Below are 16,906 nucleotides of genomic sequence, written 5' to 3' on the forward strand. Positions count from 1 at the left end.
CTCCTCCCTTCATTCTAATGCTCCTAGCCGTCTTCCCTCTGTTCTCCTTCTCATCCCTTCATTCTAATGCTCCTAGCCGTCTCCCCTCTGTTCTCCTTCTCCTCCCTTCATTCTAATGCTCCTAGCCGTCTCCCCTCTGTTCTCCTTCTCCTCCCTTCGTTCTAATGCTCCTAGCCGTCTCCCCTCTGTTCTCCTTCTCCTCCCTTCGTTCTAATGCTCCTAGCCGTCTCCCCTCTGTTCTCCTTCTCCTCCCTTCGTTCTAATGCTCCTAGCCGTCTCCCCTCTGTTCTCCTTCTCATCCCTTCATTCTAATGCTCCTAGCCGTCTCCCCTCTGTTCTCCTTCTCCTCCCTTCATTCTAATGCTCCTAGCCGTCTCCCCTCTGTTCTCCTTCTCCTCCCTTCATTCTAATGCTCCTAGCCGTCTTCCCTCTGTTCTCCTTCTCATCCCTTCATTCTAATGCTCCTAGCCGTCTCCCCTCTGTTCTCCTTCTCCTCCCTTCATTCTAATGCTCCTAGCCGTCTCCCCTCTGTTCTCCTTCTCCTCCCTTCATTCTAATGCTCCTAGCCGTCTCCCCTCTGTTCTCCTCCCTTCATTCTAATGCTCCTAGCCGTCTCCGAACTCATTCTCACCCCTTCCTTCTTATAGCAGCAATCCCTAAGCTGCTTTTTCCAATACCTTTTTTATCTATCCAGCCATTCAGCCAGCCCGCCAGCCATGTGATTTAGTGAGTGAAAGAATACCATATAAGTCCCCTGGGAATGTTCCGTTATTCCCCTCTCTTTATTCCCCTCTCTTTATTCCCCTCTCTTTATTCCCCTCTCTTTATTCCCCTCTCTTTATTCCCCCCTCTTTCTCTTAAAATAGAGCAGTGTTCTAATACACTTCCTGGTGTCAATGGGTTTAAAAGTGAGGACTTAGCTTCACTAACTCAGTTAAGCTGCTCTTGCTGAAGTCTTCAAGGTAATGAAGGATGAAAACTGATCAGACGTAGTCTCAGCTATGATCTCATATCTTAGGCCAAGTCGGCTAGGTTTTCATGAAGGACGACATCATAGCCTTATGTATGCTACGTTTGAACTGTGTATCTCCGTCTAGGACCTTTACCCGTCACTATTTTCTCAATGAGTCTCACCTGAATGCTGTCTACACCTGTATGTGGCCATGGTACATTTGACTCTACAGTACCTGGGCTAGATAGCTAACTATAGAGATAATCATGTCTGCTCCCATTTTGTCTTACAATAGCTTTCTGGAATACTCACATTGTATATATAGAGAGAGAGAGTATTTCTGTGTGCGTGTGTGTGTGCACTGTATGTCTCTGTGTACCCTTCCATTGCCATGGTGACGCTGCCCTTTGGTGAGGGTGAGCTCTGGGCCGCCCTAAGAGGGTCTGTGATTGGTGTGTGTGCAGCGGAGACTGAGCACTAAGCACACGCCTTCCCCTTGCTGTGAATCTGGCTAATGAGGCAGGAAGCCCTCTGGATAGACACACACACACACACGCATGAACAACTCCATCCCTTCCTTCTTGGACCCACTGTAGTCTAGGTCACACTACTCACAATCCTATTTCTAAAACATGGTTTCTCCACTCATTGAGCTAACCGTTTGTCTCCTCACAGGCTATAGCTCTGCCCCCTATAGCCAAATGGCCGTACCAGAGTGGATTCACCTTCCACACGTGGCTCCGCATGGATCCAATCAACAACATCAATGTTGACAAGGACAAGCCTTACCTGTACTGGTGAGTTACATACACCAGGCGTCCATGTTGGAGATCAACTCCACTGCACTCGGCGACTGCAGACTGACTAGGTATCACCTTGCATCCTAAATGGCGAGTCATTGTGATTTGTCGACCAGTCAGTCTGTAGCCACCGACTAATGTAGTCAGTCTCATACACCCAATCTACCAACTTACTGCTGCTTGATTTGTTCTCTTTCTCTATGCAAATGACGTCTCTACTCATATCCTGACTTGAGATACCCATGCATACATTTTGTATGGATTATCTGATATTATTCAGGTGTATTCAAATAGAATTTGGCTCATACCGTAGTTCCCTTTCTGTGTGTTTGTGTATACTGTATTTGCACGCCAAGGAAAGCTATTTGATTTTTGTCCCTTGTTCATCAAAATTGTAGGATGAAGTCATCCCCAAATAGTAAAAAAGCAACTGACATCAGAGAGAGGCTTAATACACACACACACACACACACACACACACACACACACACACACACACACACACACACACACACACACACACACACACACACACACACACACACACACACACACACACACTACCAGATGAAATAGGCATACTGATGCAATGCCTCTCCCTCTCCGTTTCCATTTACCTCTCTCATCCTTCTCTCTCTCTCATCCTTCTCTCTTTCTCTCTCATCCTTCTCTCTCTTTCTCTCTCTCCTCTCTCCCCCTTACTCTTTCCTCTCTCCATTCCTCCCTCCCTCTCTCAGGGACAGTAAATCAGTGCCTCACTCGTTCCTATTTTCAGACGATAATTAATTTCTGTCAAAAAATCTAATTGATGTGCCGGGATTTGGTCGGCCTTCAGTTTAGTGGGCCTTCTGAAAATGATAACCAACCACACACAGCCAGCCAGCTAGAGGCAGAAAAGTCTATAGTAAAACTACTTCAGACTCTGCCCTTTTTAAAAAGAGATTAGTTCACTAAATCACACGGCGACCGCCGGGGCCCCTGCTCGCTCAGAACAGACACCCACAAATGGGAATTTGTTGTGAAGTTGACAAATGATTGAGGCTTTCGCCATCTCTGTCTCTCCTCCGTTTTCAGTGTTTTTTAAATTTGTATGTTTGAATGATTTATTGGCAGGTTGACTTGTCTCAACCCCCGTCTGCCCTTGAGTGTTAGGCTGTGTTAAAGTGAGCCGTCACGCTCACTAACTGAAATGCGTTTTTTCTTTATCTTTTTTTTCTTTTTCTTCCCTCTCTTCCTGTAGTTTTCGCACCAACAAAGGTCTGGGATACTCTGCACACTTTGTGGGCGGCTGTTTGATTGTGACCTCGTTAAAGTCCAAGGGGAAGGGATTCCAGCACTGTGTGAAATATGACTTCAAACCACAGAAGGTAGGCAGACGGCGAGGCCGACAGATACTGTCCTGTGGGAGAGACACACACAAACCTAGCACTCATAAAACATAGAAACACGTGCTAAGTAGGACACACAAACATGTTCTCTTTCGCATAGGACACACAGAGAACAAATTGTACGCAGGCATAGTACACATACACTGCCCTCTCGTCTAGGCCCTTTGGGAGGAAGCATAGTCATCTGGTCCTTCCTCTGGGGCCCAGTAATGTCAGAGCAGAACAGTGAAAATAGGATAGCAGGAACGAGAGAGAGGGATGATGTAATGGGACACGACACACAGCCAGACCATAGCACCCAGACCCAATCAAGCCCAACAGCATCCGTGAGATCCATGGTGCCCCTGGCCAATTAAAACACCCCTTGTGGAACAACGCTACTCTACTTCCTCCTCAGACTCAGAACCTCATTCTATCTTTAGGCCTCTGTATTCCACGGTCGGTCTTATCTCCCAAGCTGTCTGCCTGGTAACTCTAATAACCTATTTCACTGGATTCTTCCAATGTCTGACAGATCTGAGCAGCCGATGTAGGTGGGATTGTAGCCCAAGGGGTTTAGGAGCTGATCGGGCGATGTCCCATGTATCATAAGGGTAACTCTGTGAAGGCAGCTAGGAATGAGGCTAAAATTAAGGCTGGCCAATGCTTTTTAGCTCGTTTGCAGTCTGCTGCTGCCAATGTGAAACTCATGATAACATAGCCTATTATTCATTGACCTTGTTAGTAGCTTCATTACCATTGTTCTTAATTAAATTATAATTTAAAACATTATAACAACAACAACAAAAATGTGTGAAACTGGTGAGGTGTTTACGGTGTTAGGTCCATAGAAATCTAATCTCATTCTAGTGCTGTGGTTAAGTTGTTGTTTCAGTGGTACATGGTGACCATGGTGGTTAAGTTGTTGTTGTTTTAGTGGTACATGGTGACCATGGTGGTTACGTTGTTTCAGTGGTACATGGTGACCATGGTGGTTAAGTTGTTTCAGTGGTACATGGTGACCATGGTGGTTAAGTTGTTTCAGTGGTACATGGTGACCATGGTGGTTAAGTTGTTGTTGTTTTAGTGGTACATGGTCACCATGGTGGTTAAGTTGTTGTTGTTTCAGTGGTACATGGTGACCATGGTGGTTAAGTTGTTGTTTCAGTGGTACATGGTGACCATGGTGGTTACGTTGTTGTTGTTTCAGTGGTACATGGTGACCATGGTGGTTACGTTGTTGTTGTTTCAGTGGTACATGGTGACCATGGTGGTTACATTGTTGTTGTTTCAGTGGTACATGGTGACCATGGTGGTTAAGTTGTTGTTTCAGTGGTACATGGTGACCATGGTGGTTAAGTTGGTGTTTCAGTGGTACATGGTGACCATGGTGGTTAAGTTGGTGTTTCAGTGGTACATGGTGACCATGGTGGTTAAGTTGGTGTTTCAGTGGTACATGGTGACCATGGTGGTTGTTGTTTCAGTGGTACATGGTGACCATGGTGGTTACGTTGTTGTTGTTTCAGTGGTACATGGTGACCATGGTGGTTACGTTGTTGTTGTTTCAGTGGTACATGGTGACCATGGTGGTTAAGTTGTTGTTGTTTCAGTGGTACATGGTGACCATGGTGGTTAAGTTGTTGTTGTTTCAGTGGTACATGGTGACCATGGTGGTTAAGTTGTTGTTTCAGTGGTACATGGTGACCATGGTGGTTACGTTGTTGTTGTTTCAGTGGAACATGGTGACCATGGTGGTTACGTTGTTGTTGTTTCAGTGGTACATGGTGACCATGGTGGTTAAGTTGTTGTTGTTTCAGTGGTACATGGTGACCATGGTGGTTAAGTTGGTGTTTCAGTGGTACATGGTGACCATGGTGGTTGTTGTTTCAGTGGAACATGGTGACCATGGTGGTTGTTGTTTCAGTGTTACATGGTGACCATGGTGGTTAAGTTGTTGTTGTTTCAGTGGTACATGGTCACCATGGTGGTTAAGTTGTTGTTGTTTCAGTGGTACATGGTGACCATGGTGGTTACGTTGTTGTTTCAGTGGTACATGGTGACCATGGTGGTTACGTTGTTGTTGTTTCAGTGGTACATGGTGACCCTGGTGGTTACATTGTTGTTGTTTCAGTGGTACATGGTGACCATGGTGGTTAAGTTGTTGTTGTTTCAGTGGTACATGGTCACCATGGTGGTTAAGTTGTTGTTGTTTCAGTGGTACATGGTGACCATGGTGGTTAAGTTGTTGTTTCAGTGGTACATGGTGACCATGGTGGTTAAGTTGTTGTTTCAGTGGTACATGGTGACCATGGTGGTTACGTTGTTGTTGTTTCAGTGGTACATGGTGACCATGGTGGTTACGTTGTTGTTGTTTCAGTGGTACATGGTGACCATGGTGGTTACGTTGTTGTTGTTTCAGTGGTACATGGTGACCATGGTGGTTACGTTGTTGTTGTTTCAGTGGTACATGGTGACCATGGTGGTTAAGTTGGTGTTTCAGTGGTACATGGTGACCATGGTGGTTAAGTTGTTGTTTCAGTGGTACATGGTGACCATGGTGGTTAAGTTGTTGTTTCAGTGGTACATGGTGACCATGGTGGTTAAGTTGTTGTTGTTTCAGTGGTACATGGTGACCATGGTGGTTAAGTTGTTGTTGTTTCAGTGGTACATGGTGACCATGGTGGTTAAGTTGTTGTTGTTTCAGTGGTACATGGTGACCATGGTGGTTAAGTTGTTGTTTCAGTGGTACATGGTGACCATGGTGGTTGTTGTTTCAGTGTTACATGGTGACCATGGTTGTTAAGTTGTTGTTTCAGTGGTACATGGTGACCATGGTGGTTACGTTGTTTCAGTGGTACATGGTGACCATGGTGGTTAAGTTGTTGTTGTTTCAGTGGTACATGGTCACCATGGTGGTTAAGTTGTTGTTGTTTCAGTGGTACATGGTGACCATGGTGGTTACGTTGTTGTTTCAGTGGTACATGGTGACCATGGTGGTTACGTTGTTGTTGTTTCAGTGGTACATGGAGACCATGGTGGTTACGTTGTTGTTGTTTCAGTGGTACATGGTGACCATGGTGGTTACGTTGTTGTTGTTTCAGTGGTACATGGTGACCATGGTGGTTACGTTGTTGTTGTTTCAGTGGTACATGGTGACCATGGTGGTTAAGTTGGTGTTTCAGTGGTACATGGTGACCATGGTGGTTAAGTTGTTGTTTCAGTGGTACATGGTGACCATGGTGGTTAAGTTGTTGTTGTTTCAGTGGTACATGGTGACCATGGTGGTTAAGTTGTTGTTGTTTCAGTGGTACATGGTGACCATGGTGGTTAAGTTGTTGTTGTTTCAGTGGTACATGGTGACCATGGTGGTTAAGTTGTTGTTGTTTCAGTGGTACATGGTGACCATGGTGGTTAAGTTGTTGTTTCAGTGGTACATGGTGACCATGGTGGTTGTTGTTTCAGTGGTACATGGTGACCATGGTGGTTGTTGTTTCAGTGTTACATGGTGACCATGGTTGTTACGTTGTTGTTTCAGTGGTACATGGTGACCATGGTGGTTACGTTGTTTCAGTGGTACATGGTCACCATGGTGGTTAAGTTGTTGTTGTTTCAGTGGTACATGGTCACCATGGTGGTTAAGTTGTTGTTGTTTCAGTGGTACATGGTGACCATGGTGGTTACGTTGTTGTTGTTTCAGTGGTACATGGAGACCATGGTGGTTACGTTGTTGTTTCAGTGGTACATGGTGACCATGGTGGTTAAGTTGTTGTTGTTTCAGTGGTACATGGTCACCATGGTGGTTAAGTTGTTGTTGTTTCAGTGGTACATGGTCACCATGGTGGTTAAGTTGTTGTTGTTTCAGTGGTACATGGTGACCATGGTGGTTACGTTGTTTCAGTGGTACATGGTGACCATGGTGGTTAAGTTGTTGTTTCAGTGGTACATGGTGACCATGGTGGTTAAGTTGTTGTTTCAGTGGTACATGGTGACCATGGTGGTTACGTTGTTGTTGTTTCAGTGGTACATGGTGACCATGGTGGTTACGTTGTTGTTGTTTCAGTGGTACATGGTGACCATGGTGGTTACGTTGTTGTTGTTTCAGTGGTACATGGTGACCATGGTGGTTAAGTTGTTGTTTCAGTGGTACATGGTGACCATGGTGGTTAAGTTGGTGTTTCAGTGGTACATGGTGACCATGGTGGTTAAGTTGGTGTTTCAGTGGTACATGGTGACCATGGTGGTTAAGTTGTTGTTTCAGTGGTACATGGTGACCATGGTGGTTAAGTTGTTGTTTCAGTGGTACATGGTGACCATGGTGGTTAAGTTGTTGTTTCAGTGGTACATGGTGACCATGGTGGTTAAGTTGTTGTTTCAGTGGTACATGGTGACCATGGTGGTTACATTGTTGTTGTTTCAGTGGTACATGGTGACCATGGTGGTTACGTTGTTGTGGTACATGGTGACCATGGTGGTTACGTTGTTTCAGTGGTACATGGTGATCATGGTGGTTAAGTTGTTGTTTCAGTGGTACATGGTGACCATGGTGGTTACGTTGTTGTTGTTTCAGTGGTACATGGTGACCATGGTGGTTACATTGTTGTTGTTTCAGTGGTACATGGTGACCATGGTGGTTAAGTTGTTGTTGTTTCAGTGGTACATGGTGACCATGGTGGTTACGTTGTTTCAGTGGTACATGGTGACCATGGTGGTTAAGTTGTTGTTTCAGTGGTACATGGTGACCATGGTGGTTAAGTTGTTGTTGTTTCAGTGGTACATGGTGACCATGGTGGTTACGTTGTTGTTGTTTCAGTGGTACATGGTGACCATGGTGGTTAAGTTGTTGTTTCAGTGGTACATGGTGACCATGGTGGTTACATTGTTTCAGTGGTACATGGTGACCATGGTGGTTAAGTTGGTGTTTCAGTGGTACATGGTGACCATGGTGTTTAAGTTGTTGTTTCAGTGGTACATGGTGACCATGGTGGTTAAGTTGTTGTTTCAGTGGTACATGGTGACCATGGTGGTTAAGTTGTTGTTTCAGTGGTACATGGTGACCATGGTGGTTACGTTGTTGTTGTTTCAGTGGAACATGGTGACCATGGTGGTTGTTGTTTCAGTGGTACATGGTGACCATGGTGGTTACGTTGTTGTTGTTTCAGTGGTACATGGTGACCATGGTGGTTACGTTGTTGTTGTTTCAGTGGTACATGGTGACCATGGTGGTTACGTTGTTGTTGTTTCAGTGGTACATGGTGACCATGGTGGTTAAGTTGTTGTTGTTGTTTCAGTGGAACATGGTGACCATGGTGGTTGTTGTTTCAGTGTTACATGGTGACCATGGTGGTTAAGTTGTTGTTGTTTCAGTGGTACATGGTCACCATGGTGGTTAAGTTGTTGTTGTTTCAGTGGTACATGGTGACCATGGTGGTTACGTTGTTGTTTCAGTGGTACATGGTGACCATGGTGGTTACGTTGTTGTTGTTTCAGTGGTACATGGTGACCATGGTGGTTACATTGTTGTTGTTTCAGTGGTACATGGTGACCATGGTGGTTAAGTTGTTGTTGTTTCAGTGGTACATGGTCACCATGGTGGTTAAGTTGTTGTTGTTTCAGTGGTACATGGTGACCATGGTGGTTAAGTTGTTGTTGTTTCAGTGGTACATGGTGACCATGGTGGTTACGTTGTTGTTGTTTCAGTGGTACATGGTGACCATGGTGGTTACGTTGTTGTTGTTTCAGTGGTACATGGTGACCATGGTGGTTACGTTGTTGTTGTTTCAGTGGTACATGGTGACCATGGTGGTTAAGTTGGTGTTTCAGTGGTACATGGTGACCATGGTGGTTAAGTTGTTGTTTCAGTGGTACATGGTGACCATGGTGGTTAAGTTGTTGTTGTTTCAGTGGTACATGGTGACCATGGTGGTTAAGTTGTTGTTGTTTCAGTGGTACATGGTGACCATGGTGGTTAAGTTGTTGTTGTTTCAGTGGTACATGGTGACCATGGTGGTTAAGTTGTTGTTGTTTCAGTGGTACATGGTGACCATGGTGGTTAAGTTGTTGTTTCAGTGGTACATGGTGACCATGGTGGTTGTTGTTTCAGTGTTACATGGTGACCATGGTTGTTAAGTTGTTGTTTCAGTGGTACATGGTGACCATGGTGGTTACGTTGTTTCAGTGGTACATGGTGACCATGGTGGTTAAGTTGTTGTTGTTTCAGTGGTACATGGTGACCATGGTGGTTACGTTGTTGTTTCAGTGGTACATGGTGACCATGGTGGTTACGTTGTTGTTGTTTCAGTGGTACATGGAGACCATGGTGGTTACGTTGTTGTTGTTTCAGTGGTAACAATGGTGACCATGGTGGTTAAGTTGTTGTTGTTTCAGTGGTACATGGTCACCATGGTGGTTAAGTTGTTGTTGTTTCAGTGGTACATGGTCAACATGGTGGTTAAGTGTTGTTTTTCAGTGTAACATGGTGACCATGGTGGTTACGTTGTTTCAGTGGTACATGGGTGACCATGGTGGTTAAGTTGTTGTTTTCAGTGGTACATGGTGACCATGGTGGTTTAAAGTTGTTGTTTCGTGGTAATTGGTACCATGGTGGTTACGTTGTTTTGTTGTTTCGTGGTACTTGGTGACCATGGTGGTTACGTTGTTGTTGTTTCAGTGGGTACCTGGTGACCATGGTGGTTACGTTGTTGTTGTTTCAGTGGTACATGGTGACCATGGTGTTACGTTGTTGTTGTTTCATGGTACTGTGACCATGGTGTTCCTTGTTGTTGGGTTCAGTGGTACATGTTGACCATGGTGGGTTTACGTGTTGTTGTTTCAGTGGTACATGTGACCATGGTGGTTAAGTTGGTGTTTTCAGTGGTATCATGGTGACCATGGTGGTTACGTTTTGTTGTTTCAGTGGTACATGGTGACCATGGTGGTTACGTGTGTTGTTTCAGTGGTACATGGTGACCATGGTGGTTAAGTTGTTGTTTCAGTGGTACATGGTGACCATGGTGGTAAGTTGGTGTTTCAGTGGTACATGGTGACCATGGTGGTTACGTTGTTGTTGTTTCAGTGGTACATGGTGACCATGGTGGTTACATTGTTGTTGTTTCAGTGGTACATGGTGACCATGGTGGTTAAGTTGTTGTTGTTTCAGTGGTACATGGTCACCATGGTGGTTTAAGTTGTTGTTGTTTCAGTGGTACATGGTGACCATGGTGGTTACGTTGTTTCAGTGGTACATGGTGACCATGGTGGTTAAGTTGTTGTGTTCAGTGGACATGGTGACCATGGTGGTTAAGTTGTTGTTGTTTCAGTGGTACATGGTGACCATGGTGGTTAAGTTGTTGTTGTTTCAGTGGTACATGGTCACCATGGTGGTTAAGTTGTTGTCATGGTGGTTTACTGTTGTTTCAGTGGTACATGTGACCATGGTGGTTATTGTTGTTGTTTCAGTGGTACATGGTGACCATGGTGGTTACGTTGTTGTTCAGTGGTACATGGTGACCATGGTGGTTAAAGTTGTTGTTTTGTTTCAGTGGTACATTGGTGACCATGGTGGTTAAGTTGTTGTTTTCAGTGGTACATGTGGACCATGGTGGTTACGTTGTTGTTGTTTTCAGTGGTACATGGTGACCATGGTGGTTGTTGTTGTTGTTTCAGTGGTACATGGTGACCATGTGGTTAGTTGTTGTGTTTTCAGTGGTACATGGTGACCATGGTGGTTAGGTTTGTTGTTTCAGTGGTACATGGTGACCATGGTGGTTAAGTTGGTTGTTTCAGTGGTACATGGTGACCATGGTGGTTCAGTTGGTGTTTTCAGTGGTACATGGTGACCATGGTGGTTATTTGTTGTTTCAGTGGTACATGTGACCATGGTGGTTAAGTTTGTTGTTTCAGTGGTACATGGTGGTGGTTAGTTGTTGTTTTTCAGTGGTACATGGTGACCATGGTGGTTAACGTTGTTGTTGTTTCAGTGGTACATGGTGACCATGGTGGTTCGTTTTGTTGTTTCAGTGGTACATGGTGACATGGTGGTTAGTTGTTGTTTGTCGTGTACATGGTGACCATGGTGGTTAATTTTGTTTTTCAGTGGTACATGGTGACCATGGTGGTGTTGTTGTTTCAGTGGTACATGGTGACCATGGTGGTTAAGTTGTTGTTGTTTCAGTGGTACATGGTGACCATGGTGGTTGTTGTTTCAGTGGTACATGGTGACCATGGTGGTTAAGTTGTTGTTGTTGTTTCAGTGGAACATGGTGACCATGGTGGTTGTTGTTTCAGTGTTACATGGTGACCATGGTTGTTAAGTTGTTGTTTCAGTGGTACATGGTGACCATGGTGGTTACGTTGTTTCAGTGGTACATGGTGACCATGGTGGTTAAGTTGTTGTTGTTTCAGTGGTACATGGTCACCATGGTGGTTAAGTTGTTGTTGTTTCAGTGGTACATGGTGACCATGGTGGTTACGTTGTTGTTTCAGTGGTACATGGTGACCATGGTGGTTACGTTGTTGTTGTTTCAGTGGTACATGGAGACCATGGTGGTTACGTTGTTGTTGTTTCAGTGGTACATGGTGACCATGGTGGTTAAGTTGTTGTTGTTTCAGTGGTACATGGTCACCATGGTGGTTAAGTTGTTGTTGTTTCAGTGGTACATGGTGACCATGGTGGTTACGTTGTTTCAGTGGTACATGGTGACCATGGTGGTTAAGTTGTTGTTTCAGTGGTACATGGTGACCATGGTGGTTAAGTTGTTGTTTCAGTGGTACATGGTGACCATGGTGGTTACGTTGTTGTTGTTTCAGTGGTACATGGTGACCATGGTGGTTACGTTGTTGTTGTTTCAGTGGTACATGGTGACCATGGTGGTTACGTTGTTGTTGTTTCAGTGGTACATGGTGACCATGGTGGTTACGTTGTTGTTGTTTCAGTGGTACATGGTGACCATGGTGGTTAAGTTGTTGTTTCAGTGGTACATGGTGACCATGGAGGTTAAGTTGTTGTTTCAGTGGTACATGGTGACCATGGTGGTTAAGTTGTTGTTTCAGTGGTACATGGTGACCATGGTGGTTAAGTTGTTGTTTCAGTGGTACATGGTGACCATGGTGGTTAAGTTGTTGTTTCAGTGGTACATGGTGACCATGGTGGTTAAGTTGTTGTTTCAGTGGTACATGGTGACCATGGTGGTTACATTGTTGTTGTTTCAGTGGTACATGGTGACCATGGTGGTTACATTGTTGTTGTTTCAGTGGTACATGGTGACCATGGTGGTTACGTTGTTTCAGTGGTACATGGTGATCATGGTGGTTAAGTTGTTGTTTCAGTGGTACATGGTGACCATGGTGGTTACGTTGTTGTTGTTTCAGTGGTACATGGTGACCATGGTGGTTACATTGTTGTTGTTTCAGTGGTACATGGTGACCATGGTGGTTAAGTTGTTGTTGTTTCAGTGGTACATGGTGACCATGGTGGTTACGTTGTTTCAGTGGTACATGGTGACCATGGTGGTTAAGTTGTTGTTTCAGTGGTACATGGTGACCATGGTGGTTAAGTTGTTGTTTCAGTGGTACATTGTGACCATGGTGGTTACGTTGTTGTTGTTTCAGTGGTACATTGTGACCATGGTGGTTACGTTGTTGTTGTTTCAGTGGTACATGGTGACCATGGTGGTTACGTTGTTGTTGTTTCAGTGGTACATGGTGACCATGGTGGTTAAGTTGTTGTTTCAGTGGTACATGGTGACCATGGTGGTTACATTGTTTCAGTGGTACATGGTGACCATGGTGGTTAAGTTGGTGTTTCAGTGGTACATGGTGACCATGGTGGTTAAGTTGTTGTTTCAGTGGTACATGGTGACCATGGTGGTTAAGTTGTTGTTTCAGTGGTACATGGTGACCATGGTGGTTAAGTTGTTGTTTCAGTGGTACATAGTGACCATGGTGGTTACGTTGTTGTTGTTTCAGTGGAACATGGTGACCATGGTGGTTGTTGTTTCAGTGGTACATGGTGACCATGGTGGTTACGTTGTTGTTGTTTCAGTGGTACATGGTGACCATGGTGGTTACGTTGTTGTTGTTTCAGTGGTACATGGTGACCATGGTGGTTACGTTGTTGTTGTTTCAGTGGTACATGGTGACCATGGTGGTTAAGTTGTTGTTGTTTCAGTGGTACATGGTGACCATGGTGGTTACGTTGTTGTTGTTTCAGTGGTACATGGTGACCATGGTGGTTACGTTGTTGTTGTTTCAGTGGTACATGGTGACCATGGTGGTTACGTTGTTGTTGTTTCAGTGGTACATGGTGACCATGGTGGTTAAGTTGTTGTTGTTTCAGTGGTACATGGTGACCATGGTGGTTAAGTTGTTGTTGTTTCAGTGGTACATGGTGACCATGGTGGTTAAGTTGTTGTTGTTTCAGTGGTACATGGTGACCATGGTGGTTGTTGTTTCAGTGGTACATGGTGACCATGGTGGTTAAGTTGTTGTTGTTTCAGTGGTCATGGTCACCATGGTGGTTAAGTTGTTGTTGTTTCAGTGGTACATGGTGACCATGGTGGTTACGTTGTTGTTGTTTCAGTGGTTCATGGTGACCATGGTGGTTACGTTGTTGTTTCAGTGGTACATGGTGACCATGGTGGTTACGTTGTTGTTGTTTCAGTGGTACATGGTGACCATGGTGGTTACGTTGTTGTTGTTTCAGTGGTACATGGTGACCATGGTGGTTAAGTTGTTGTTTCAGTGGTACATGGTGACCATGGTGGTTACGTTGTTGTTGTTTCAGGGGTTCATGGTGACCATGGTGGTTACGTTGTTGTTGTTTCAGTGGTACATGGTGACCATGGTGGTTACGTTGTTGTTGTTTCAGTGGTACATGGTGACCATGGTGGTTATGTTGTTGTTGTTTCAGTGGTACATGGTGACCATGGTGGTTATGTTGTTGTTGTTTCAGTGGTACATGGTGACCATGGTGGTTAAGTTGTTGTTGTTTCAGTGGTTCATGGTGACCATGGTGGTTACGTTGTTGTTTCAGTGGTTCATGGTGACCATGGTGGTTACGTTGTTGTTGTTTCAGTGGTACATTGTGACCATGGTGGTTACGTTGTTGTTGTTTCAGTGGTACATGGTGACCATGGTGGTTATGTTGTTGTTGTTTCAGTGGTACATGGTGACCATGGTGGTTAAGTTGTTGTTGTTTCAGTGGTACATGGTGACCATGGTGGTTACATTGTTTCAGTGGTACATGGTGACCATGGTGGTTAAGTTGGTGTTTCAGTGGTACATGGTGACCATGGTGGTTAAGTTGTTGTTTCAGTGGTACATGGTGACCATGGTGGTTAAGTTGTTGTTTCAGTGGTACATGGTGACCATGGTGGTTAAGTTGTTGTTTCAGTGGTACATGGTGACCATGGTGGTTACGTTGTTGTTGTTTCAGTGGAACATGGTGACCATGGTGGTTGTTGTTTCAGTGGTACATGGTGACCATGGTGGTTACGTTGTTGTTGTTTCAGTGGTACATGGTGACCATGGTGGTTACGTTGTTGTTGTTTCAGTGGTACATGGTGACCATGGTGGTTACGTTGTTTCAGTGGTACATGGTGACCATGGTGGTTAAGTTGTTGTTGTTTCAGTGGTACATGGTGACCATGGTGGTTACGTTGTTGTTGTTTCAGTGGTACATGGTGACCATGGTGGTTACGTTGTTGTTGTTTCAGTGGTACATGGTGACCATGGTGGTTACGTTGTTGTTGTTTCAGTGGTACATGGTGACCATGGTGGTTAAGTTGTTGTTGTTTCAGTGGTACATGGTGACCATGGTGGTTAAGTTGTTGTTGTTTCAGTGGTACATGGTGACCATGGTGGTTAAGTTGTTGTTGTTTCAGTGGTACATGGTGACCATGGTGGTTAAGTTGTTGTTGTTTCAGTGGTACATGGTGACCATGGTGGTTGTTGTTTCAGTGGTACATGGTGACCATGGTGGTTAAGTTGTTGTTGTTTCAGTGGTATATGGTGACCATGGTGGTTACGTTGTTGTTGTTTCAGTGGTTCATGGTGACCATGGTGGTTACGTTGTTGTTTCAGTGGTACATGGTGACCATGGTGGTTACGTTGTTGTTGTTTCAGTGGTACATGGTGACCATGGTGGTTACGTTGTTGTTGTTTCAGTGGTACATGGTGACCATGGTGGTTAAGTTGTTGTTTCAGTGGTACATGGTGACCATGGTGGTTACGTTGTTGTTGTTTCAGGGGTTCATGGTGACCATGGTGGTTACGTTGTTGTTGTTTCAGTGGTACATGGTGACCATGGTAGTTAAGTTGTTGTTTCAGTGGTACATGGTGACCATGGTGGTTAAGTTGTTGTTTCAGTGGTACATGGTGACCATGGTGGTTGTTGTTTCAGTGGTACATGGTGACCATGGTGGTTACGTTGTTGTTGTTTCAGTGGTACATGGTGACCATGGTGGTTACGTTGTTGTTGTTTCAGTGGTACATGGTGACCATGGTGGTTACGTTGTTGTTGTTTCAGTGGTACATGGTGACCATGGTGGTTACGTTGTTGTTGTTTCAGTGGTACATGGTGACCATGGTGGTTACGTTGTTGTTGTTTCAGTGGTACATGGTGACCATGGTGGTTACGTTGTTGTTGTTTCAGTGGTACATGGTGACCATGGTGGTTAAGTTGTTGTTGTTTCAGTGGTACATGGTGACCATGGTGGTTAAGTTGTTGTTTCAGTGGTTCATGGTGACCACGGTGGTTACGTTGTTGTTTCAGTGGTTCATGGTGACCATGGTGGTTACGTTGTTGTTGTTTCAGTGGTACATGGTGACCATGGTGGTTACGTTGTTGTTGTTTCAGTGGTACATGGTGACCATGGTGGTTACGTTGTTGTTGTTTCAGTGGTACATGGTGACCATGGTGGTTAAGTTGTTGTTTCAGTGGTACATGGTGACCATGGTGGTTACGTTGTTGTTTCAGTGGTTCATGGTGACCATGGTGGTTACGTTGTTGTTGTTTCAGTGGTACATGGTGACCATGGTGGTTACGTTGTTGTTGTTTCAGTGGTACATGGTGACCATGGTGGTTACGTTGTTGTTGTTTCAGTGGTACATAGTGACCATGGTGGTTACGTTGTTGTTGTTTCAGTGGTACATGGTGACCATGGTGGTTACGTTGTTGTTGTTTCAGTGGTACATGGTGACCATGGTGGTTAAGTTGTTGTTGTTTCAGTGGTACATGGTGACCATGGTGGTTAAGTTGTTGTTGTTTCAGTGGTACATGGTGACCATGGTGGTTAAGTTGTTGTTGTTTCAGTGGTACATGGTGACCATGGTGGTTACGTTGTTGTTGTTTCAGTGGTACAATGTGACCATGGTGGTTACGTTGTTGTTGTTTCAGTGGTACATGGTGACCATGGTGGTTGTTGTTTCAGTGGTACATGGTGACCATAGTGGTTGTTGTTTCAGTGGTACATGGTGACCATGGTGGTTGTTGTTTCAGTGGTACATGGTGACCATGGTGGTTGTTGTTTCAGTGGTACATGGTGACCATGGTGGTTAAGTTGTTGTTGTTTCAGTGGTACATGGTGGCCATGGTGGTTGTTGTTTCAGTGGTACATGGTGACCATGGTGGATGTTGTTTCAGTGGTACATGGTGACCATGGTGGTTGTTGTTTCAGTGGTACATGGTGACCATGGTGGTTGTTGTTTCAGTGGTACATGGTGCCCATGGTGGATGTTGTTTCAGTGGTACATGGTGACCATGTTGGTTGTTGTTTCAGTGGTACATGGTG

General features: G+C 44.7%; 1 protein-coding gene across 1 annotated transcript in view; it reads left to right on the top strand.

The window, feature by feature from the left end:
- The window catches only part of LOC120053047 (lipopolysaccharide-responsive and beige-like anchor protein), a 326,774-nt gene that overhangs the window by 53,694 nt on the left and 256,174 nt on the right, over nt 1-16,906 (top strand). The window contains exons 6-7 of the mRNA XM_039000298.1: nt 1,628-1,749; nt 2,993-3,119. Of these exons, the coding sequence (XP_038856226.1) occupies nt 1,628-1,749; nt 2,993-3,119 (249 nt within the window). The remainder of the gene's footprint in view (nt 1-1,627; nt 1,750-2,992; nt 3,120-16,906) is intronic.

This window comes from Salvelinus namaycush, chromosome 8 (genome assembly GCF_016432855.1).
Source record: "Salvelinus namaycush isolate Seneca chromosome 8, SaNama_1.0, whole genome shotgun sequence".
Classification (NCBI taxonomy): domain Eukaryota; kingdom Metazoa; phylum Chordata; class Actinopteri; order Salmoniformes; family Salmonidae; genus Salvelinus; species Salvelinus namaycush.